The 27389-nt window shown below is 34.0% G+C and overlaps 1 protein-coding gene and 1 long non-coding RNA gene across 7 annotated transcripts in view; one reads left to right on the top strand and one right to left on the bottom strand.

Annotated features, from left to right (window-relative positions):
• LOC147834386 (uncharacterized) overlaps positions 1 to 27389 on the bottom strand; it is a 310219-nt gene that overhangs the window by 162477 nt on the left and 120353 nt on the right. The window lies entirely within an intron of this gene.
• prkg1b (protein kinase cGMP-dependent 1b) overlaps positions 1 to 27389 on the top strand; it is a 263744-nt gene that overhangs the window by 153642 nt on the left and 82713 nt on the right. For all 4 annotated transcript variants that reach the window (XR_015503247.1, XM_087274556.1, NM_001441604.1 and 1 more), the window contains 2 exon segments: positions 12590 to 12695; positions 22566 to 22629. Coding sequence is in view for 3 of the 4 variants with exons in the window: in XM_087274556.1 (XP_087130682.1) it covers positions 12590 to 12695; positions 22566 to 22629 (170 nt within the window). In the remaining variant the exon portion in view is untranslated.

Here is a 27389-nt window from a genome sequence, read left to right on the forward strand (position 1 = left end):
AAACCTCAACCTCGAAAGTCTTGTAACTACTCCCAGACACAAAAGAGCATCCAAACCCACCCTTCATGTCTCTCAGTGTAGCAGACCACAGTCTGTTGTCTCGCCTTTCTCTGTTGCCTATATCCTGTAGAGAATAAGTCAGTTGGTTATCTTGTATCGCTGCTGCTGCTGCTGCTGACATTAGTGACAGAGAGACGGATAAAACCCCCTCACAACAGAATCAATACATGGATGTGGTGTGAAGGCGCTGCTGTCGATAGTCTCTCTGGGCAAAGGCAGTGCTGTAATTGCTCAGCTCTTAGTTCAAATGCTGATGGTCTACGCTAGTAATTGACCCCACATGTGACCTAAATTTTATTGTTACAGAGAGGTTTAGGGGGAAAAGAAATCTATGATCAGGTGAACTCTGTGACATGGATTCTTTCTGAACTTAGTTGCAAATGAAAAAAAAGTCACCTGCATTTGTGTGTTCGGACTAAAAGGGAAACTCATTGGTTATTACTCTTTATGTACAGTCTGAATTGTTCAAATAATTAACCAAATGAATGTTTTTATAGAGCCCCTATTATGCATTAAAATGTCATATTTTGGTTTCTGCAACAGGCTGATGCAAGCAAGGTAAAAAAAACAAACACTTTCATTGTCTTATAATCTGCATTTCTTTTTATCTAATAATCCCAACGACTCCTAAATGATTTGTTCAGTGATTCATTTATTTACAAACCCCTCCCTTGCAGGATGCTAATCTTGCTGATTGGTCCGATGGTTCTGTCTGTTGTGATTGGTCAACTGTGTTCAGCACTATACAGAGAGAGACGCCCACCATGGCTCATCTGCATTATTGACGTAGTCAGAGTGCAGAGTGTATGTGTAAGCCCAATGCAGGAGTGTATTAAAGCAAAGCAGTTTAACACCAGCATATTGCTCTATTCTTAACCATAAGTAAAAACAGCGACACACATTCAGTAATAATCCACACAGTAGCAAAAGCTGAACTATTTTGAAACTTGACTGTAGCACAAGTAGATACAGCAAGAGCTCAGAAACGCATTCAAATCTATAAAAAAGCAGCATGCGTTGTGCTTTCACCTTGGCTTTAGATGTTATATGAGAATATAAAGAGTTAACCAGATACACTACAAACCATGTAGTGATTACAAGTAACAAAACACAAATAAATACATATTTGGCAAGCTAGAGAAAACAAAGAGGCAACCATTTTAAATACATTTACTTACACTAGTGAACTGGAGGAAGAAACTGATCGATATTAACTGTGTACTGATAAAAGTTCCTGTCAAGCTCTGACAAAGCCCTATACATCCATAGTCTTTTCTGATCCTTCCTTTAACAAACGGCCGACGAATCCTCCGTTGCAGGGTAGGTTACTGCAATAATCACCAGAACGCTCATTTATTAATGTTTACTCATCTTCAGTCATGATCAATCTCAAACACACTCTACTAGTGTTTGAAGGGAAAGGTGCGTTCATTTTTTACCGGATCCAGCACTTTATATTTGGTATTTTTTCGTGACGACGTCACTATGAACAGACAAAATATCCGGACGAATTATTTAAACGACTCTAAGTCGCATCTTTAAAACACTTCAGTGTCCCTGGAGTGTTACTTAAATAAATTTATTTTTGATTAAAGAGCTGTATTTCAGCATCATCTGAGTCTGTCTCTGTCACTGACTGCTGTTTATCTGACGTAACTCAGTAGAAGCAGAGACGCACATGGGAACAGTGGGCAGGGAGAAGCAGCTCATTCGCATTTAAAGCGACAGGCTACAAGAACAGCCACACTGTACTCAGACACCCAAATGGGCAGATTCTGGAGGCTATAATATATCATCTGATGGGTACTTTGAGCTGAAACTTTACACATTCTGGAGACACCAAAAGCTTATCTTACATCTTGTAAAATGGGTAAAAAGGTGCCCTTTAAACTAATATTTTTGCTTGTGTTTGTTTATAGTAAGAAGAAATACGTTAATCTGCAAAATTAAATAAAAAATGTGTTAAATGCAGGGTTATATACAAATTCAGTCAACATTCATAATTGCTAATATTGCCTGGACTAATAAACACAGACACTGCAAGTTTAATTATCTTTTAAAAGCAGGAGTCAGGATTAGGTCAACTAAAAATAATTGAAGTAATAATGGAAGTGAAAAGTAGAGCATACTAGAGTGAGAATCTGTGGAACTACTTACTGATAAGAATTAGTTGAAGCTGTTCATCATTCTTAACAGTGCGCCATCTTTAGTAAACCAATTACTTTTCCCATTATTCTGTTGTGCTCAGACTCAATCATAAAATACATATTAAATATCAGTTTGCTCTTCACGTTTGCTGGTTCACATTAGGAAAGTAAAAATACAAAATGTTTTTTGGCATAACACACTGTAATCACTTCACATTGAAATTTCAAACTTGAGAGTAAAGAGTAGTCAGAAGAGTCATTGGAAAGAAATGCTTCAGTCTACATTTTTTGTGAAAGCGCCAAAATGTACTACAACATACTGTACGTATGGCTGCACATTAGGGTTAGGGTTCATTTAGATAACATTCAGAATTCATAAATATTCATAAATCAATATTAATCCTTTTGTGATGATGGGGATGTTTTCAATCACTCTGGGGTGATTTTGAGTCTTAATTTGGCCACAGCTTTCTCTGTGTTTCAGCAAATGACAAAAAGCTATTAAATTTGCCCATAGTGTATAGTTAAGTTTTTTTTTTTTTTTTTACAAATTTCCAAAAAACCCCCCACCCCCCCCCCCCCACCAAATAAAAAAAGGTGCGTCAATAAAAATAATTTCATTTACGTAAACAAAGTTGTGGCCAAAAAAAGATTTAAGGATTTAAAAGTTTTATGCATTTAATCCATATACAGTTTATAGTAATTTACAGAGCAATGTATGGTTTTAATTATAGTGTAGTTTATTAATAATAGACATGTATATCAGTTTTTTTTCCATTATAATACAGGCCTGAAGGTATACAATAGCATGCTTGGTTATCAGCATATAATAGCATTAAATAAGCATATTGTATTGAGAAGGTATACTATAGGCCAGTGGTTCTCAAACTGTGGTACGTGTACCACTAGTGGTACGGAGGCTTCCTTCTAGTGGTACACGTAGAAATTAAAAATGCCATGTACATGCTACACACATTTCAAAATGTATCAAAAATTATGTATAAAATATGTCATATATGACATATAGCCTATATTTCTGAGGTAATCTGCCACGTTTTTTAACTGTGCAGAGTTGTAGCTGCTTAACTGGGCCAACTATGCTACTGTATTTCAATGCTGCTCATTTTGGTGGTACTTGGAGAGACAGTTTTTTTCTGAGGTGGTACTTGATGAAAAAAGTTTGAGAACCACTGCTATAGGCAATATTACACCAATGATGAAAACTTAAACACAGCAGATGTCTCACATGACATTTTAAACCTCTTGCAATCAAACCACTTTCATACTATCTGTTTTGGTTACTAAATTATCATTAGAGGCTGACATGTTCTCAGACAGGTGTTGTTGTGTGTGCTGATGAATCTAAATGCGCCCCATCATTGATCAATAATATCGTGATATGATATTATTTTTTTAATATCATGTAACAAACTGTCCATTATCGTGGATCGTCAAATATGGCACACCCCAAGATTTGATTTTGGGGCCCTTGATTGGCAGAAGAATTAATTTGCGCCATGACGCGGGAAAGCCTCTTTGATTTATGCTTTGGCATGCTTGCTGCTGTTTAAAAACAGTGACGTCGCCAAACTATGCCTCGGAGTGGCTGTAGCCCAATCTGTATCTCAAGTAGCCCCTGTTTTAGTCCCCAGTAAGGGAGACCAGATGCTTTTCCCAGGAAAGTGCATTGTTTCCCCGAACAGTTCCTTATTTCTGCTCTACCGCGAGAACGGTCTAGTCAAAGGTAGGCTAACCAAATGCATCATAGAAAAAAAAATTCAAACCGTATCCGTTATTAACGTGCAGTAAGAGAGCTCAGGATTGGCAGAATCATGCTGTATAATGTACTCAAAACTGCACCACTGTCTCAGGTGCGCGCCTGCAAAAATTTTTCCACAAATAATATAACCAAGACAATGTGTGACCATATCAAATAGCCAACACAACAGTTATCAAAAGTCCATCGAGTAAACCATGTATTTAATAAAAACAACAGTAATAATCCGGAGAAATGAAATATTGACACTGGCTTTGATCAGAAAATACACCTGAGGAAAAAAAATGCTAACCTTCTGTAATTCATTAACTCAAGACCAAATGGGAAATTAAGCATGGCTTTTAAACAACTTTTATTGATTTATGCCCAGCTAAAGTTTAAAGTTTTTATAGATAGCCCTTTTTTTCCTGATTTTGGCAGCCTGTTTAAAATTTGAAGTTTATGTTATTATTATCTATATGATTATTTTTTATACTTGTACACCTACCTTAGTAAAATAGAAAACATTTATAATAATCAAATATAAATCAAATAGTGGAAAATTGGACAATATTAATTAGCAAATTAATCGTAATAATAATAATAATAATAGCAAAAAAAAAGCTAAAATGGGGCCCTTGTGTTTGCTATAGCCCAATATGTTCTTAATCCGGCCCTGATCACCTCCATAAAATATCAATCAAATAAGGGTTCAGCACAAAAGTAATCTAAATGTAATCCATTATGTTACCATAAATGTGTCATCTAAACAATTATTTCCCTGTATGCACTTTTTGTCATATGAATTGTAATCAGTTACTCATTATGAATTACAATAATAAAATTGGTACTGTGAGTCATCACTTTCCAGAATACTGAATTGTACAGGACAGAGTTATGTATCTTTTAATCCTGCGTCTTTTTTTTTTTTCAAGCTTATTCTGCAATGTGGAAGAGCGCTCATTTCTGCGTTTGTTTTACGGACTTCAGATTCAGTTGACTGTGGAAGAAATGACTTGGAATAACAAATGCCACAAATTAATCAAATATACTGTACAAATAAGTGTGTTCATGACAATACAAGAAAACTAAAGTAAAATAATTACAAAATATCAGTTTGCAACATCAAGCAGAGTATAACAAGCTTTTTCTCGGCTAAAAATGAATGGAAGTGAATGTGACTGGAAGTCTTGAGCCAATAACGTTTCAATGGCACTCACCCACTCTTACTGTATGTGAAGAATAAAGTCAATAATGTCACACCTGGTTATCACAAAGCGTCTTATAATGGAATCGTATTGATGTCCCTTCATAAAGCATTCAGACAACTGCTCCATGAAGCACTGGAGATTTCTGAGTTGAAACATATTGACATTATATGTTGAAGATATGTTATAGATGTTGCTTATATAAAGTAATGGCACACCTGAGTAAAAGCGCACTGCCTGGACAAACCCATTCATGATCAAAGAGCATTTGATCATTACTCATCATTCTTTGCATATGAGTTCGATTTATGACTGCATAATCAACATCCTGCTAATCAACGTCATGACAAGGGATCAAAAAGAAAGCTTGCGTTAGTTATATAATCAGGGCCAAATAGATTTTCCCCCGTCAGTGAAAGGTTTTGTCGGATACAAATGACAGGAACAACAGCATGGCTCCAGATCAAACCACTCAGACAACTATAAAGACGTTTAATTTTCCGTCTTGCATGTTTTTGTCCCTAGTGAACAGCGGAGACAGAGGAAGCAGTCAGCCATTGTTTAATAAGGTGTTGGGAAACGGGTTTGATTTGGATTGCTGGATAATTGGAGGCCCAAAGCTATGCAGCACAGTCAGATCAAACAAGACGTCCTGGTCCAAGAGCAGTCGAGCGGCAATTTACTGTTTACTTTCTATCCAAATGAGATTGTCTACTATTGTATGAGTGTTTTGTGTGTGTGTGTGTGTGTGTTTGTGTACTGTAATTTGTTTCGCCTTAAAAGCAGCATCTTAATTGGTATGACACATTAGACCACTTGTCGTGAGTGTGGTTGCCAATTATTTTTGCTTGCACAGCTGTCAATGTAATACTGTAGGATTAAACAGCCTTGGTTTATTTGCAGAACAGTGTGTCATTAAATCATTTAAAGGTGTAATGGCAATTTTGACTACAGTTTTGCTAAAAAAAAAAAAAAAAAAAGATTAAACATTTTTTTATGTAAATATAATACTTAATAAATAATTTATTTTGTCTTTGCCATGATGACAATACATACTATTTTACTAGTTTTTTCAAGTTATTTAAAATTATTTAAAGCCAAGTTATTGGAGTTAATAAAAATAATTGTATTTATTTATTTATTTTTATTTAATTTAACTTGTTTAAATTTATTTTTATTTAATTTTAATTTAAACTGCTTTTATTAAAGCCAATTTAAAAGAAGTAAGACTTTCTCCAGAAAAGATTGGAAAATGTCCATGCTCTTTTAAACAGCCCTAGATATTTAATATTTAAAAAAATAATTAAAATTTTAACTCTAAAAACCACCTTTAACAAGAGGGCTGCACGTTCAGCATCAATATCACAATGTGGGCATTTCCAATAGTCACATCGCAAGATTTGCAGTGTTGAGTCTGAATTATAGTTGACCATGAGCTACAGAACACATCTGATTTATAGAGTCACTAAGTTTAACCATAATAGGGTGTAAGTTGATCATTTGCATGTGTTTTTATATATTTGGACAAGAAACGAGACAAAGCAAGAAAATATTTAATTTTGCATTGTTATTATTTAATTTCTATACCTGAATGCTGTTAGACTCCCCAGTACCATTTTAACCATCTTGTGAAACTGTATATCGCAGTATTTATTGCAGAATATAACGTAGCGCAATAACTGATTTTACCTGATTTTTGAAGTACCTTAATCAAAACAAAATTAAATTTCAAATGGTTTATTTTATTGTCAAGATCTGAGGTGATCTGCTGCTGCTTTCAGTAGTATGGCAATAAATGTAATGTAAAACGCCATTCAAACTCACATTATTAGCATTCAACACTAAAATGAAGCACATGAGGTGTACCTAAAGTGATCATTGTTAGTTTATCCTGTTGTTAAGCTGCAATAAATAGAAACCGTTTCTAAAATATATAGTTCAGGTGTTGGTTAAAACAAAAACTAATCCTTTTATCGTGTGCCGTCACTTTTATTTAGAACATGACTTAAATCAGTCTTTAGTTTTGAAAGTCAGGCATGCTCCTGCTGATGTCGTCAATGTGGCAACCTCTGCTTGCGTGTTTTGAACCAGGAGTGCAATATCTAGTTTAACCACTGGGTGTCAAACTTACATACTGCACCATCATTACCTAGGTCAGATTAGGCTTGATGTTTACATTTTACATTTACATTACACTTTTACATAAATATATCTGTATTTTTTAATGAAAACTGCACATTATTTAACATATTTTGACAGTTTATTTTTACAGAGTTATAAGAAGACATTTTGCTTCCATTTAAAATGCTTTCTATGTATATGATATCACTTTTGTCAATTTAAGATCTCATTTATATGAACAATATATTTTGAGAATTTATGTAAAACTTATCTGAATCATGATGAGATCTTTTGACGCTTATGATAAAATGTGATAAAATTCTTGTCATATTGATACATCACCCACAAAGATGACATCAAATATATTTTTAAATGTTCAATAAATCACCCATTTCCAATAATTATTAAACATTTGCTAAGGCGTATGTGATTTGCATGAGTTTCAATGGTTTCTACCAAATCCCCAACAGTTTCAGGCTTGTATACCTGTGTACTTAAATGTGCACACACACAGGAGGTCAATTCATAAGGTATAATAAATCCATAATAATTGGTCAAGACTAAAAGTGTTCTGAAGCCATTAAAACGCAATTGAGAATCTAGACAACCATTTGTACTCAAGTCAAGGTGTATTAATGTGCTCATTACTGTAGCTTTGCTTTGAAAATAGACTTTTCTAAAGTGTTTCTACAAGCGTCATTTGCGCTCACTGCATGAGGGTGAAATGATGCATGCTCATGAACGCATTCCTGTTAAATGAGGGTTTATTATGTGGGAAACACTTGCACTGCTATTTCATCTGATTGCTTGGGTTTGCACTAGGGGTGCAACAATACAGACTTATCATAGTTTGGTTCGGTTTTACGGTCACTGTTTTGGTATATGATTTGTCCAGTAAAAAAATGGGACACTGTCAAATATAAATAAGGAAAAACAAACACAATATAGCAAAGATACTACTAAAGTAAACAGTGCTTTTCAGGGTTTTTTCAGTAAGTGTTAATGATTTTTGGAAATTGCACTGTACCGGTTTTTACTCTAGAACAGTGCAGTATGCAGTATGTTACTGGATTTTAAAGAAGCATTGCAGTAAGAAATATCCGTTTCGCACTATTGTTTTTATATACATGTCAGTTTTCAAAACAATATTTCTGCTACAAAAAAATACATGTAAGATTATAATGAATCATGCAATGTTGTAAGCTGCAAAGCAGTCATCAGTAACTAGAAGAATAATATGCATCTCAAAAAGAATGGACAAAAGAAAGAAAGAAAAGTCTCACTTTTACCACTCTATAAAAGTTTGTCATGTTTCAGTTTAAACTGAAAGGTGAGCTTCTTTATTGATTATGTAAACAGTGTTAGATTTTACATTTAACGGTCATTTGCACTGAACATGCAGTGAATGCAACGCATTGAGATTTTGCCATTAAACAGCTGATCCACTCTGATTGTTTCAGCACTCTCTACGAAAACACGCTCTTGACTAGCGAATCAACATCCACCACATGATCACTTTCATCAGCGCCATAATATTTCACTTTAAGTGGGTTTTGGAAACCAGTGTACTTACTGATTCTTCCTCAAACTTCAGCCATTTGCATTTCCCGCAGTCACAAAAACTCACTGTCATCTGACAGCGGAAAGCTTTTAGTGATTGCCACTTATATGAACCAATATAGCGGCAGGGAAGACCGATTGAGCATGTTTTTAGAAAAAAAATTAAAGCAGGTTGCACTAAAACCATTATTTGCAGTTTCCCAAATGCTCCCAAATATATTATAAAATCGCATAGATTAAATTTCAGGTCCATATGAAACCAAAAGGGTTGCAATTTTGAGTCCTGATTAAATCTGATTTTCCGCCGATCAATTGAGCATCCCTAGTTACTGTATTTTAAAGATATGAAAATTTGTCTATTTTATAATAACGATATACATACAATTCTGCTAATTATTTGCAACAAGACAAACTGCACTCAAAAAATGACTTTTGCTGCATGCTTGCAAATTACTGATTTAAAATGAGTTAAAACAACACAATTCTTACTTTTTTTTTAAACACTTAATAAATTTATGTTCAATCCACTTAAATTTGGATTAACTTAATACATTTGTGCTGGGACAACATGAAGGAATTCATTTGTGATGGAACAACAAGAAAGGATTGTATGGAAACCAGCATTTTTAGTGTCTATGTATGTAATGTAAATACATTAGTTTTGCTGTAATTGACTCACTAATTAAATTACTTACAGTAAGTTACTGGTGAACTGCTGCCAGTAAGTTACTGTAGATCTACAGGAAATTGTTAACAGTGTAGGTTGCATGTTTCACTATCATTTTGTCTACAGATCCATATCCTTGAGATCCAGATCCATATCCTTCAGATACCCCATGCAGATCTTACAGTGAATATTGTATTCAGAATAGAATAGCACCATAAGATTTCTGCATATTGTAATCCAGACCTGGACAATCCATCATTCAAAAACCTGAACACTGGAGTCTGTAAAGGAAAGTGTTGCGTATATGGCTTATAATGTGGTCCCACGAGAGAGCCGTAAATAATATAGGTGTTTTGAATGACATTTTTGCCCATTCCTGGCATAGACCTGTCACATTTGGAGGCTTGATGGGTCTTTTCATCTAAAAATAATTTGGCAAATGCTCCCTTCTGATGGCAAGTAATATATTGGTAATGCTGCGGAGTGACAACCATTTTCTGCCTCTGTCACAGCGCACAAATGTGCCTTTTCTCTCCGGCTCTGACAGCATTCTCAGACTGCACAATCAATTAGGCTGAAATAAAGCGAGTTGCAAAGGCGACAGAGGGGCTTTTGGGTTTTGTTGAGGTACATTGGCGAAAATAAGATGGAAAGTTTCTGCAAATAATTAATCAATGGTGTGTTCAGACTGACGTGATTTCTTCATTGTTTCGTTCACTCAGCTTCTGTGAGTAATTTAGAAAATGTAAGATTAGGGTTAATTAAGCTAATGCATTCTTTCAGTCAGTTGTTGGGGTTATTTTATAAGGATTGCGTTATATAATTATGTGTATTGAGAGTTAAAAATACTTTTTTAATAAAATGGTTCAAATATTTGCTTATCATGCTTGTTCGTTAATTGGCCTAATTGTAATTTAATCACTTTGGCACTTTTGATTGGGCAGTTTTAATATTTTAACATAGAAAATGGTTTGCATTTTTAATATTATGAATTTATTTTAAAGCATTAAAATAAATTAAGTTCTGTCTACACTACCTGACAAAAGTCTTGTCATTGATCCTAGTTATAAAAGCAGTAAATAATACCTTGACTTCTAGTTGATCATTTGGAAAAGTGGTGGAATGTAGATTTTTCCAATCAATCATCTGTTGAACTGCATCCCAATCATCAAAAATACAGCAGGAGACCTATTGGATCCCGCATGGACCCAAGATTCTTAATGAAATCAGTCAAGTTTGGTGAAGGAAAAGTCATGATTTGTGGTTACATTCAGTATGGGGGCTCCTTCTCATACTTCAGCCTCCACATCAAAGTTCCTGAATGCAAAGATGGTCAAGGTGCTCCAGGACTGGCCAGCCCAATCACCAGATATGAACATTATTGAGCAGGTCTGGGGTAAGATGGAGGAGGAGGCATTGAAGATAAATACAAAAATCTTGATGAACTCTAGGAGTCCTGCAAGAACGCTTTATTTGCCATTCCAGAAGACTTTATCAATAAGTTATTTGAGTCATTGCAGAGATGTATGGATGCAGTCCTCCAAGATCATGTGAGTCTTACACAAAATTCATTATTTTTCCACTGCAGCATGACTTTATATTCTATCCTGTACATTATTTCTGTTAAGTGACAAGACTTTTGTCTAAGCAAAGTCAGACCTTACTGTCCTAATTAAAGAATTAAAAATCAAGCCATGATCATATTTTATTTTGGTAAAAATAAGCGTAATCTAGAAGCCTTTGTCTTTCATATGAGCCACTTCTGATACCAAAGGATCTAGAAGTCAAGTTATTATTTGTTGTTCCTAAAAGACTTTTGTCAGGTAATGTAAATGTATAATTCCGTGACCCAGAAAAACATTTTTGTAATGTTAGTGTGTGTATGTATTAGTAAGTGCTAGCAGGTGAAGCATAATTATCAAATAGTATTTTTCTCATCAAATTCTATATCATTTTGAGAAGACAAGATGATTAAAAAAGTGGAAATCCAAGTTAAATACGAAAATCTATAAATGAATATTAAAATATGTGATGTGCAATAGATTAAAACGAACAAATCATCAAATTAAATGTATTATATACAATATTATAAAACATTTTATTGTTTATGTTTTGTTAATATCTTTATAACAAATGGCTGGTTTAGAGTTGAAGAGTTTAGATAAAAATAAATCTGAAATTTCCATTGAAAATGAACATTTTTGTCAGCCTCCTTTATGTTGAGATATTTCACTTTAAAGACCAGGAAAAGGACATATTATTTGCCATAAAAGTGAAATTACTGAAAATACACAAAGGAGCCTGATAAAAATGCTCATTTTAAAGGACAATTTCAGACGGCATTTAGAGGTTTTTGCACCTAAACTCTTCATTTACGTTTGTTTAATCTGTTTATTTATTTGTTACATATACAGTATAATCTTTAGGGGGAAAATACAGCATGGTGACAGCATAACATTAAAGCAATATTTACGTCACATTAATGCGATTTCCTTAAAAAATCCATCATAACTGATCATCAAATCTGGCTCAGTTAATAATTTGTAACAATTATTGATCATTACAAATAATTGTATATAAGGCAGCATGGCGGCTTAGTGGTTAGCACTGTCGCCTCACAGCAAGAAGGTTGCTGGTTCGAGTCCTGGTCAGACCACTTGGCATTTCTGTGTGGAGATTGGATGTTCTATTCGTGTTGTCGTGGGTTTTCTCCAGGTGCTCTGGTTTCCCTCAGAGTCCAAAGACATGCGCTATGGATGAACTAATTAAACTAAATTGGCCGCAGTGTATGGGTGTGTGTTTGTGAATGAATACTGAATGTTTCTCAGTACTGGGCTGTGGCTGAAAGGACACCCGCTGTGTAAAGCATATGCCGGAATAGTTGGCGGTTTATTCTGCTGTGGTGACCCCTGATAAACAAGAGACCAAACCGAAGGAAAATGAACGAATAAATAATTTTAAGTGACAATGATTGCACAGCTAATGTATATGACTGATAAAAAGAAGCACTTGCTTGTGTGTTTTGCGTGGGCATTATTTACTTACTTCTTTTCAAATTTTTATTCCTCAGCCCTCACAAATGTGAAGTTATGGGCCATTGACCGGCAGTGTTTCCAGACCATCATGATGAGGACAGGACTCATCAAACATGCAGAGTACATGGAGTTCCTGAAGAGGTGAGCCCTCACTGCTTTCATTTCTATTCATTCATCTCCAACCCCTGATGCAAGAGGTCTGTCCCTCACCAGTATGCAATAAAAAGAAATTGATTTTCATCATGAATGGATAACACAGGAGTCAGCGCTTACACAATCGCAGACTTTACACTCGCTGTCCTTTGCAATGTGTGCGCCGTTAATTTCCCGGGTGATGGGTTTTGATTCGAACAGTTAGAAAGGTGAAACGTCATATTGCTCTCGAATGTTTCTAATCAACTGTTGTTATATTTCGTCAGGTTTTTCTTGAGGAAAGCGAAAGGTATTGGTTAGAGAGCAGGTAATGATTAGAGTGCTGCTGCTTTCTGCTTGTTTGAGTCTAATTCATCTCCTTCCACACACTTATAGTGGCGAGATATTGATTTTTAAGCCATGAGCTGTTTGTGAATAGCTTTGCTCAGATAGAACGTACTTAGTTTTATTATTTGATATCGATTAGTCTACTTTCTGTCAGTAATGTTGAATGCATTATGTAATGATGCTGCAAAGATGTTGGGAATGGTTGCTTTGGTCCAAAAGACCAATTGTTGTTGCCACCAGGCAAAATCGTTAGTCTAATTTCATAGAAATTTAATAACACATCTATTATCTATAAACCAGATTCATTGAAGTATCAATTATGGACAAATAGTGAACTGTAAGACACTACTAAATCGAAGTATCATTCATGGATATCATGCTTGGTGAAATTCAATGGCAAAACATGTTCAATGTATTTTAAATATCTGTTTGGAAATGTGGACTTTAGTTCAATGGTCTCTTTTGCACATTTTGTTGACTATAAGTTACATCCCAATCATATGCCAACTAATTCTCATTAGAGTATGGGAAGACAGTCTACTTAGCACTGGAACTATCAGAATTCTAGTACTACTAGAATCATTCTGACTGTTCTCATCTAAAACACCATATTTTCATGTCATATTTTCACTCAAAAGCTACTATTGAGATATTAAAATTAAGCTTTGAATGTCTGTCGTCATATTTAACAAAGTCATAACCCTAAAAATATAATACTTTTGGGAATACAGTTTATAAAATTGTTGTTAGGCTACTAGATCCCTAGCAAAGGTCTCTGCCTCACTTTCATTTTCACTTTCACAAGCAGGGCAGTTTTTTGCGGCACTACATATGCTTTCAAAGACATATCTGAAGTAAAGTTATGTTTTGCTAGCAGAAAGTTAGGTTTATGTTAGCAGGAAGTTGCAAGGCAACAGAGTCACACATATTCAAAGTCATGGAAAAAGTAGCACTAAAATGGATGTGGTCATTTTGACCCCTAGGTAAGAAATACTTATAGCTCTTCTGTGTATTGCATTTTAATAAAATACTAAGGTTAAAAAGAAATATATATATATATATATATATATATATATATATATATATATATATATATATATATATATATATATATATATATATATATATATATATTAGAACTACTGAGAAAAACCCACATATCTATAATTCCCTGAAATTCTAAATATATATATATAAATATATATATACACACACACACACACACACACACACACATACATATATATAAATAAATATATATATACACATACATATATATATATATATGTATATATATACACATATATATATATATATATATATATATATATATATATATATATATATATACACTATATATATATATATATATATATATATATATATATATATATATATATATATATATATGTGTGTGTGTGTGTGTGTGTGTGTGTGTATGTATATATATATATATATATATATATATATATATATATATATATACACACACATTTTTTTTTTTTTTTTTTTTTTTTTTAGAATTTCAGGGTATTATAGATATGTGGGTTTTCTCAGTAGTTCTAATAGTTGCTAATACTGCTTTACCAACAGAAATAGTTCTGACTATTAGCTTTCCAAGTTGGCTACTTGTCAAATTAAACATACCCTAAAACTAATGTAATGATACTCTAATGAGAAAGGGACCATCAAAATAAAGTGATTTTTTTTCTCATCCTTTCGCGATACATTATGGTTTCAGTTGTTCGTAAGTTTTTACATATCACAAGTAACACACTAGAACTTGTTTTGGATGGAAGCAGATTTACAGTAGCCATTGCATCAAAGCATTAGTAACATAGACAGCCCCTAAAACTGGGAGCAGCCATACATGAGGTATTTTCTTTGAGAGACTCTGGATTAAGAATTTCTGGATAAACAGATTAACCTTATCAGATTTTCTAATGCAACACCTGCAGCATCATTTCAATTCAAATAGCTTTCACAAATAAGTGCACAGCCATATCTTTAAAGAACGCTCAGGTGACCTTTAAATCCCTCTATTGTGCTACTGGGAAATTTTTCATTTTTTGAATTGCCCAAAAACCCTTGTATGGTTCCGGTTTTCAATTGGCACAATTTGAAATGTAAAATAATACAACTAGTGATAGAAAAAAGTTGGCTAAAAATGTTAGTAACAATTAATACTGGAACTACCAGAACTGTAAAATTACAAGAATTATCATTCTGACTGATGCCATATTGTCATGTCATATTTACAGTCAAAGCTTCAAGAAAAGTAGCAGACACTAAAATGCTTGTGGTCATTTTGATAAAAGGTAAAAATACTCATACGTAGCTCTTTTGTAATGTTAATAAAATAACAGTGTTAGAAAGAAATATACACATATTTTGGAAAAGTCAGGGAATTAATGATGTGTTTTTTTTTTTTTTCAACAAAGCTATTAAATTGCAAAACTGAGTAGTTCTAGTGTTAAGCTGCTTGTTTATCGCGCTTTCTCAGACCATTCAGGTATCAGCAGTGTGTATGTTACTGTATGTGTTGGTAATAATGGCACAGCTTTCTTAGAACACCACCTGAGATGATGATAATAATAATACGTAATTAGAAATAAAAATCTGAGATAGTATGAAGTACTAGGTAATAGGTACAGAATGCACTGGAATAAAAATCCAAATGGTTGACCGTACTGACCCATACCGAAAACGTCATGATTATGAGTCTCGATTTGTGCTGCAACAATCAGATGGCAGAGCCAGAATTTGACATGAAAAGCATGGACTCATCCTGCCTTTAATCAATGGTTGATGTTGGTGCTGGTGGTGAAATGCTGTTAGGGTATTTTTTTAACCCTTAGAACCATCATTTATACACCAGGTTATTGTTGTTGACCATGTCCATGTCTTTAGATCTACAACGATTGATTTAGCAGAAGCTTTTATCAGAAGCGACTTGTAAATGAGGGTTAAAAAAAACACTTCGTCATTGTACATAATGTCACACTAGTTTTTTGAACATGACAGAGAGTTCACTAAACTCAGATGTCCTCCACAGTCACCAGATCTTAATCCAGCAGAGCACCTTTGGCATGTGAATGAATGGGAGATTTGTGTCATGAAGACGCAGCATTTTTATTCTCCCAGAAAAGAAGTAATCAAAGAATTCTGCGAACTACAGTTTGAGTTGTAAGCATATAAAATGAGAACTTGATTGATTCACATTTGCCCTACGGAAAGTAATAGTAGATGCACATTTCGGAAAATGACATCAGGCAAAAGCAAATATGAATAAAATGATTGAGTGAATTGCCATGTTTCCCTCCAGCTAACGGACAGCTAATAAACAGTTCAGAAAGAAAACAATGCTACTGTTTTGTACATAAAACTGAACTCTTGAATGAAGAGGATCATGGTTTGTACCTCTTTTTTTTTATTCATCCATCAGGAAATCCTACATTTCCAAAGCATCTGGTGAGAAAAAAAACAATATAATATTTCAATGAGATTCTTTTAGATTTTCCTAGAAGCCCCAAACCAGCTCTACTGGAAAGTGTTTGACTGATGATAAGTAACGGAAATGGACTCAGCTTTTAAAGGAAATTTAAGAGGCCTGTGTTTGTTGAGTGAGAAAAAAGTGTTGCTTTTGGAAGCAGTATGTTGGCACTCTTCATAGAGAAAGTGACTGCAGAAATAGACTTAATTTGTGCTATATCCTCTAAGGATTTTCAGATGTTAAATGAAGATGACAAAATCCGTATTCACTCGTGACTGAAATGTCGAAGTACATTTAGTGTGCTGCAGCTGTCTGTGAGTGCTATATTACTGGCACATTAAAAATGCAAATGCATTTTACACATATTTAGCCTTTATTATGTTCCAATGCTATAGTCAGTTTCATAATGAACTGGATGAAATAACATCAGCTAAAAATGAATATTTCAAGAGGCAGAGCAATTAGGGGTAAGATTAGGAAGTGCACACAAAGAGAGTCAAGTTTGATTTTATGTTAACTTTAAAGTGGCCCTATTATGGTGTTTAAAAATGGCTAGGTTTTGTTTGAGAGCTGTCAAATAATTGGATATACATCCATCCAATTAATAATAATATTAATAATATAAATAATGATAAAACATATACATTTTCTCACACTGTACATTGCAGCATCACTGATTAACCTGTCTGAAATGATTAGTCTAAGAATCTGGTCTGTCTAAACCCCACCCCTACTCTTTGCTGATTGGTTATGATTGGACTTATGTGTAATGCAAACCAAATGTCCATTACCATATGTCTATTTCAGCTTTTAAATCCAATGATTTGAACAGTAAAGATGGCGTTACTTTTACTGTATCAATTCAATAGAGACTAGAGATATTTCAATAAAAAAATATCAGTTTAGGTATCTCTAATATAAAGATATAATTCGTCATAGTTTTCAATTCAATTTGTCAGATTACTATAATATTATGTACTCATCCTCGCATAGTTTCAAACCTATACCATTTTCATTCATCTTTGAGGTAGGGGTGTGCGATATGGTAATTTTTGACAGCGACGATTAAAAGTTCTCCTTGATCTGCTTTTAAAGAAATATCGTTGTATCGTGCATGAGCCATTGCAATACTGGCACCTCTGTCTTAATATCAGTTATTGTACAACATGACATGACTTCACATCCAATATTAACTCAGTCATAGAGTTACAGTCGTGAGACCTGATCATATTGACTAACGTATCTTAGTTTCATTTGTTTTAAAGCCTTGCCGGTTAAACATTAACAGCAAATGTGACTCCACTTTTTTTCCCCAGACTGGTTACTCATTAAAGCTAAGCAGGGCTGAGCCTGGATGGAAAACCACATGGGAAGTTAATGGGGCCAGCAGGGGGCACTTAACCTGTGGTCTGTTTGAGTCCTAATGCCCCAGTATAGTGAAGGGGACACTTTACTGTTAAGTGAGTGCGTTTTTTTGGATGAGACTGTTAACAGAGGTCTTGACTCTATGTGGTCATAAAAAATCCCATGACACTTCTTGTAAAGAGTGCACTGGTTCCATTTTCCTGTGGCTGTCGTCACATCATCAATGTGGATGCTGCATACTGGTGGTGGAGTGGTGAGCACCAAATCCATCACACTGAAACCATACAAGATTTATATATAAACACATTTGGTTTCTGTGTCGACATTTGTGCTGGTTTTAAAGGGCCAACAGACTTATTAGACTCAACATGCTGCCGCTAAAGGATAATTCCTCCCAAAATGTGTATTCTGTCAATACTTGCTCACTCTGATGATGTCTCCCTAATTTGTATACATTCATTGATGTTAATAAAACAACAAAACATTTGAAAGAATTGTACAAAAAGTTTGATTTTCCTGGAAAAAAAATGTGATGCATTATTTTTGCTATATCAACCACACTAACAGGCATGGTTTCCGCTACATTCATTCTTCCATGGCGAGGCACCACACCAGAATAAATCCCGCCACAGCTACATAATAGCTTCTCATTCAAAACATTTTTTTTAATAGCGGGTGATAATAACACTAAAATGTATTAAAGGGTAAGTGAATTATAACAGCACAAACTTTTCTTTAACCATAGTGATGTGCGTCATTTGTTTAACCTTTTAGGGTTACGTGCTGACTGACTGACAGGTGCTTGATGTGTAAGGCCAGCAAAAGACGTATAGCCGTTTCACTTTACTTCAGGGTGCATTAATGCTGCTCTGCAGGTCTATTGAAGACATTCATAAATATTCCAAGCAAATCTAATAAATGCTGGAGACATACTCGTTACATAAACGCACTAAAACACACTTCAGCAGTGTTTATTTGAGAGCGCACGAGATGATCTGCGCGTTCTTGAAGCGGCTTATATTTGAGGGGGCATGCAAGAAGTTTTGTGCACGAAAAGAAGAAATCGGCGCGCAAGCACAGAGATCTGCATGCTTGTAGGCTATTGCATAAATGCCATCTCGACTTTTAATACTGCGCTTACGTCATCAAAATAACGCCACAGGTTGGTGGATCTGTGTAAAAAACAAAAGGCCTGCCGCCACATCAGGAGAAAAATCCTAGAGGAAACACACTGTGGATAGGGATATATTTTTAAGAACCCTGAGATTCATGCTTCTTCATTTAAAGTTCACTACCCTCAAGCTAAAAATATAAAAGTTCCAAAAAGTTCATTAAAACCTTTACATCATAAAAAGCATCAAGTCAAGCAGTCAAATTCAAGTCTTCTGATAAAACACTATGACTTTTTATGGTGACTTGTGTAATGCCAAAAGACAGATTTCAAAATGGTCTATATACAGAGTGCAAGCATACAGTAAGTCTAGATTAGTAGTAACTTAGCTTCAGGATCATGAATATTTGTATAATTCTGTGTCTTCAATTAGAGGATCATTCAAAATGGATCTCTTTTACAGATTGAAATGGAGTCATTTTGATATGCTGACAACACAAATCAAACTTTTCCAGTCTCAGCTACAATTACAGTCTTTTTTATAGTCAAACTAGACGTTGTTCATACTGTAGGCATCCAATGAAGTGTAATTATGCCAATGAATAACAAACCTATGTATGTTTAACGACTCATTTCAGGTCTTTCAGAATCGGATTTGTTCTTTTGAAAGACTAACTAAATTTACCATTGCTCTTTGATGCTTCGTAGACATTTAACAATCAGAAACTACGTGAAAGGTGTTATTTGGAAAAAGAACAGAGGCGATTTAATGTTCCCTGGCCGATTTAAAACTTTTATATTACCGAGTACTGAAAGTCTATAGAGAGTTCCTCCAGTCAGGGTCTTTCTGGCTGACTGGTTTTCTTAGCTATTTAAAGTGATTGGCAGCTCTTTTTTCCATGAAAACTCATGAGAAGTCCACCCACACCTCAACCTGAAGCATTGTTTCTGAGATTGCATAAGTGATGACTCTCTCTCTCTTTGCATTAACCTGCTCATTTACCTGTCATGCATAGACACTTCCCCCTCAAAAAAAACTATAGGTTGTTTTCCATCATGTGGTTCTGGTGACAGATTATTTTTTTGCAATTTATACAAAACAGATATAAATAAAATAATAACCACATATGTTGGATATTATTCTTATATCACGAGGAGGGTTGAGTTTTCCACTGAACTAAAATATATTTGCCTGTCATCAAGGACGTACTGTACACTGTAAAAAATGGTCGTGATTTCAACGGTAAAAAACTGTAAAAATGCTAATCCGTAACCTGATAAACAGTATGTTTCCTTAATATATACGGTGAATAACCGTTAATTGACTTTCCCAGAATTCCCTGCATGGCACGTCACTTTTTAAGCATTTTGTTGACATTAATATGGATCTTTTTAGTTGTTTCCCCATCAGTTATGTACATTAGAGATTTATGTTACATCTAATGTTGATAAACAATGTTTATTTTATGACTTTAATTTTATGTGTGTTACCATACTGGTGTTTAGTAGCTGTGTGAATGACACTGTGCACTTTCTATATGCTGATACTCTTTTCTGCTTGTGGGAAAAGTTGATTGTGATGAGCATTGGCTCATTATGTAACTTTCATCACCACCTGAATGTGGGTGTGCTAACGTGTCTAACTGTGTAACAAAAGATGTGTAGATGTTGATCATTCAAAATACAGACATATTACCTCTATAAATTAATAAAATACGGTAATTAACCGTAAAAATTAAAAACTACTTTTACGGTTTGTACCGTGTTTTTAACTGTAAAGTACTGGCAACCACAGCTGCCGTTTTTTTACCGTAAATTTTACGGATTTGTTTTTTACAGTGTACATAAGCTATTACGTTACATGAAAAAACACTACAGTAAATACTATAGTGTTTTGGAAGCATACTATAGATCCTAATTAAACTGTCATAGCACTTATATGCTGTGGTACAACACAATTGTAGTATTAAGTTATTTAATAGGCTTCAGTTTAATAGGCTATAATTATATACTATCACAATGCAGCAGATTTTACACTACTGTTACAGTATTTATTACAATTCATCAGTTTACTATACTACAGTATTCTGAAGCATTAATTAACAATTATTAATTAATAAGAGTTGTACACATTATACACTTTACTATGTGCTTCAAAAACATGCTTATTATAAATTACTATAGTTTTTCCCCATGCGGATATCCTCCATCATGAAATAACAGATGAAAGCATGCAAAAGCGTGGACACATAGTCTACATTGTTATTTATTTATTTTTGTAAGAGGGGGAAAGTTCTCCACATTAATAATCATCTAGTTTTGTCACAAGGTTAGCATTTCATTTTTGTTCTGTCGATGAACTTACAATCAAAAAATATTCACCACTGCTGTGCATATAGACATTAACGTCACGGTTGTTTATTCAACCAAAACGCCAGTAAAGACATGGATTATTGCAAAAGAAATCTGAGATTTCACTACAGCGATTACATTGCAGGGCACATTATTTATTCTCCTGGATATTGAATAAGTGTGGTGGCGTTTGTTTAACACACTAACATTTAATACACATAGCTGGGGCCTGTATATAATATTTATTGTTGCTGTCAAACGAATTATCGCGTTCAAAAAAAAGTTTGTACGGTCCACATGGAAGTATTGAATAAATATTTATTACATGCTGCCTTTTCTTCCGTTTTTCAGCCAGTTTCTTGACCCCCCACCCCTTTATGAGCATAAACGTTTGGAAGTCTATAAAAGCTGTTCGGCATTTCTTATTTTAGCCGATTAAAACTTATAAACAACATAAAACTGAAACATTTTGATGTTCTGTTAGCGATTCCTATATAGTAGAATCACTTCCTGCCCTCCATCTGAACTTCCTGCCCTCCATCTGAACTTCCTGCCCTCCATCTGAACTTCCTGCCCTCCATCTGAACTTCCTGCCCTCCATCTGAACTTCCTGCCCTCCATCTGAATTTTGCATCAATGATTTTAATGACGTCATGTGAAAACAACCTACATATACAATGCTCAATATATATACAATGTACACCCCTCACGACTCTCTTATTTAAATTATTATTTGCTATGCTATGTTAGGGAAAAATAAAACATTCTAAAAAAAAAGTAAAACTGCAAAATGTAAAAAATTTTGTTGAAATTTTGTTTTGTTTTTTTCAATATTTCGTATGAATTTAAATGTATTATTTTTCTATTTCTGAATATGTTCCATGACTAAAATATTATTTTAATGAATATATCCGATAGATTAATAACATATAATCTATTTTGTTCAAATTCACCAAAATATAAAAGGTATATTTACTGAGAAATAGATAAAAATATGTACTCATTTATGTTGAGCAGCACTGTATATAAGAAACCTAAACGCTTATTTCTGATATTACTAAAAGCATTTATAACCAATTCTTGTGAATCCTAACACTTGTTGTTTTTCTGTGGTCATGCTGTATAAATGTTTTCTGACCAATACAGAAGCAACAGCAGCTTTGTTTCCTCACAAAACCTCAGACTTGCTGTTCATCTTTTTTTTCCTCAGCGTTCCCACATTCCAGGGCCTCCAAGAAGAAATCCTCAGCAAGCTGGCTGATGTGCTGGAGGAGGTGAGCCACTCTACTGTACTGTATAAATCATTGTGTGTTTTCTGAGAAGAGCCAGTCAGCTGACTAAAGCATAGTGATAAACAGTACTTCCTTACAGCAAAACATGGATTCCTGTCTTTGAAAGAAACAAGGTTGACCTTCGTTAAAAGAAAATGACTTTTTTTAAGTGTCACTGAGAAAAGGTTTAACAATTTCTGCTATTTTTGTCTTGTTATTTGATGGAAAATAAAGTGGGAATGTGATTGTGCTTTATGGGAATGGGCTGTCATTGCTGTATTGTTTCTAGTTCATTTATTTAAGTGCTAATATCAACTATGGTGGATCTCATTTGAGGATTATCAAATATTTTTGAAATCAAATCAGCTTATGACTTGTACAGAAGCAAATACAATCCTTAAAAATCTTTGCCGCTCATTCTAACCCGTTGTACTTTATCACAAACATATCTCAATGGAAACAATGAGCCTTTTTTCCCCAAATAATTATTTAGTATTTATTTTATATCTTAATATTTGTGTTATTTCAAGTAATTTAAGTTATTGAACTTTAATAAGTTGGCCTCTCTTTATTTTAATGTACAATTTACGCTATTAAATCATTAATCAATACGTTTAGTTCAACAAACTAAATATTAGATGCTTATTACTATTAAGGCTTTAGTTTTTAGTTAAGGTTTAGATACTGGGTAGGATTAGTGATGTAAAATATGATCATAATTTATAAGTTCTAATAACTAGTTATGATCTTAATAAAAGCAAGAAGGAAATTGTTACTTAGTGTTACCAATAATTTGATCATAATTTTAATTGAAATTATGGTCATATTATCAGATCAAATAAATTTAATGGTGATAAAAAAATTATTCAAAGTTATCTCAGTGATGATGTACTATTCACCATAAAATAAGGCCAGACAACTGGAAGGTCAGTGCCAGTTCACCAGGAATGTATTACTTCTCATTCATTCAAGATACATTATGCAGAAATTTTCTACTATGCAGCATCTGTAAATGCACCATGCAGTATATGTAAGAAATATGACAATTACTACAAGCAATATACCACATCGTCCACTGTCATAACAGTTCACATTAATAAAAATAATCTCTGGACCGCCTCTGTTCATCTTTAAGGCATGTTGTTCTGTGACAAATGTGAGATTTACTTTCATGTGTCATTGCTATATGAGGTTAATTAGTCTGGTGGGGGAAAGTAATGCACAGTAGACTTAATAATGTTTCTCAAAGACTCAAAAAATATTCTTATAAAAATTAAGTGCTGCCTTAAATACTGAAGTTGAATCAAAGTAAGCTTAATTAACCTTAAGGAATTTCAACTTGCATGAAACTAACTTAAAACATTAAGCTGAACCTTGTATCACTTTTAAATAAGTTCAAGAAACATACCAAAACATATTTTGTCATTATTTATTAATCATGTTTTAATTTTGCTTTGACATAATAAAATTAAGGTAATCATGTTTGACTTTTTTTTTTAGCTACAGTATATGACATTTAACTTGATGTGATGTGAATATAAAACCATCTTTACTTAAGTAAAGCAGGCTAGGCAGTATAGCGCTGTTTACTGATGTTTTGTTTTTAAAACTAATTAAAAACGATCTGTTAGCGATGCTGAACAAGGACCCTTATGAAACTAAACAGTCACATCAATCGTTTACAGAGATTTCAGTGGCTTAACAACACTTCTGTGCATATAACCCATTCGTAACAACCAGTTTTGCGTGACTAAAATAGTTTTAAAACACAGAAAATATGTCAGTGTACATTTTACACCACAGGTGTTGAATGTGACACTTTTCAGGTGAATAAATGTATGTATCGCCAAATCCCCGTTTTCATTAATAAAGAAAACGACTTTCAATCTTTCTTTGGATATTGGTTATTAACAAAATCTCTAATTTGCATGTGCTTCTTCCAATAAACCTGTGTAAAGATGATCCACTAGAAAGGGCACAACTTGTTAATTATGCAGATTCAGATGTAAGCTAATTTGACCGTTTATGTAGTTTCCCTTTAGGAGCAGAAGTGCTGATTTAGAGAGCAAATGTAGAAAATGAAACTGGGAATTTATTGGAAAATTAATGAAATTAACTGAGCAGCCTTGGGACGTCCTTGTTAATTAAAATTACATCAGTGTATTAAAAATGCTTTGTTTTTGAATGTTATACGCCTGAAGGCCATTCATAACTAGTGTTTACAATCTGCTGGGCTGACATAATACCATATCACAAATAGAATGTAGCTTTTCACAGCGTTTCCAAGCATGGTACAACATATTATTACAGAGCTGGCAGGGAAATTCCTCCCTGTTCATTTGTTTCTTCTTCTTTTTTTTTTCTTTTTTTTTTGCAATTAATTCACTATGAAACCTTTCAAGCCCCAGATGTGCTGTGTCTTTATTAACTCTGCGCTGAAATTAAAGACGAATTACCTAAACTGAGTTATTGTACATACACACAAAGTTTTGAATTATAGAGACTTCTTTTATGTTTAAAGACATGTCTCTTATGCCCAGCAAGGTTAATTTATTGATCCAAAATACAGCAAAGACATTTTCTTTTCCTTTTTTATTGTGATTTAAACTGTAATGTTTATGTAAAGCTGAGTTTTCATCATCAGTTATAATCTATAACTATTATCAAAAATGTCTGTTTTTCCTGCAAATATTTTCAAATATAATTTTTTTCAATCACAGTTTTAATCAGTTTATTATTTCATCAGTTTATATCAGTACATGTACGTATTTAATTAATTATAATTATAATAATTATTATTATTAAAATCGTATCCCAAATTTTCTGTGGTAATGTGTAACAGTTTTAACGCGCACAGTAAAATAAGCGGTTTGTTACTTTACTTTAAGAAAGTAAGTAAACCCGTTGCCAATAATTCCCATAATTGTAATAAGTAACCCAAACTGTCTTTCAACATATGTAGATTTGTACATCCGCGCACCCTATTCAAACAAACAGATGCACGCACATTCACATGTACACGAGAGAGTGACAGCAGTAAAATCAAATGCTGAATCAAAACTTTTTCAAATCCTGAATCAATATTGGTGGTTCATTCCGCTGTGGCGACCCCGGAATAATAAAGGGACCAAGCTTCTTTTGCACGCTGGAGGAAGGACGACACCATGCTGAAGTATTTCTTTTAGACAGGTAATGTTATGTGTTAAAACTATTTTAGTCGCGCAAAGCTGGTGTAGATTGTGTTGTGTTACGAATGGGTTATAATACACAAAATTGTCGTTCAGGTACTGAAATCTTCTGGCGAACAATTGACGTGACTATTTTCAGTTTAATAAGGGACCTTTAACAGCATCTATAAAGTAGATTTTTATTTAGTTTAACAACAAAACATAAGTAAATAGCGCTATTGCGCCTAGCTTGCTTTACTGAGGTGAAGTTGGTTTTATATTCACATTGTTTCCTTTTTGAACAATGACGACCTGTGACGCCCTCCCTATATTGTCTACTGCTACTCTGAGTATTTGGTCTGAAATAGCTGAAAACGAGCCAGAAAGTTTTTTGTTCAGAATAGGGTATATGCAAAAGGACTTTTAATTTTCAGTAACCTGTGTCAAACGCTTCGGGTAAACTATCCGCTTGTGGTGACGTGTTTGTGACGTATGTATACTGCTTCTGGGTCCAAGCCGCCATTCATTTGAGTGGAGAAATCATTCGTTTATGATCACGTTTTATTCCTATCAAACATTAAAGTTAATTTTATATAAAATCGTAGTGTACACAACAATCTCTGGGCTTGCTGCATAACAAATACCAAAAATTTAACAATTTCTAAAAAAAATGTATCACTTTCTGGCCATCGGATATTAGGCATGGACATATATACTGCAATCGTGATTTTCGAAAGCATTAAATCGCTTTGTAAACGTTTATTATTACCATTTCATGAGTCTCCCCATTCAGTTGAATAGAGCACTTGGACCCGGAAGCCGCTTCGCGTGATGTCACACTTAAGCGGATATGCCATTACAAAATCGCAGCGTTTTATGTCTGTTTTCTTTAAAAATCAACTATCTTCACTGCCTGATAGATATATGATATAAAGGGGGTCTCAGAATGCACAAGATGCGCCGCATTAAATTAAATTTTTCTGCACCATGTCTTTAAAATATCAACATTTATTTCATATTGGAGTTTCTGCACTAGCCTGCTGACCTTGACGGTGCATGTAAATAAATGCTGAAGTCTATTTAACTGATTATATTTTAATTTAATTAAAACATTGATGCAGTAAAAGAAAATGTATAAAAACTAAAGTCACATTAACCATTCACCGGCAGTTTATCGGTGTGGGAAGAAACACTATCTGTGCATGCTATACACCCTCTCGTTATGTTATAAAGTACTATTAAGTTTTCTAACTGGTGAATGACATGATCTAGTGGGTTGTCTACTGTCATCTTTAAGGTGTGTATTTGTGATATTAGGAGGCATGGCTTTGGACGGCAGGGGAGGGATTGTGTTTTTAAAGCTATTATGCTAACGGTTAGCATATTGGCAGATCACGTACTGCACTTTTAACTTATTTTTTATATTTATGCACAAATTTAATTTACTTAATAATTTAAAGGCAATGGGTTTACACTATAATAAATAATTAATGGCTTTAAAAGTAATGAGTTTACTCACTTTGAATTAGTAAAGCAAACTAATAGCTTTTAACAGTGCACAGACACAATAATTATTATGATAATATTAATAATAAT

The sequence above is a fragment of the Danio rerio genome, chromosome 12, assembly GCF_052040795.2.
Source record: "Danio rerio strain M-AB ecotype USA chromosome 12, GRCz13ab, whole genome shotgun sequence".
Classification (NCBI taxonomy): Eukaryota; Metazoa; Chordata; class Actinopteri; order Cypriniformes; family Danionidae; genus Danio; species Danio rerio.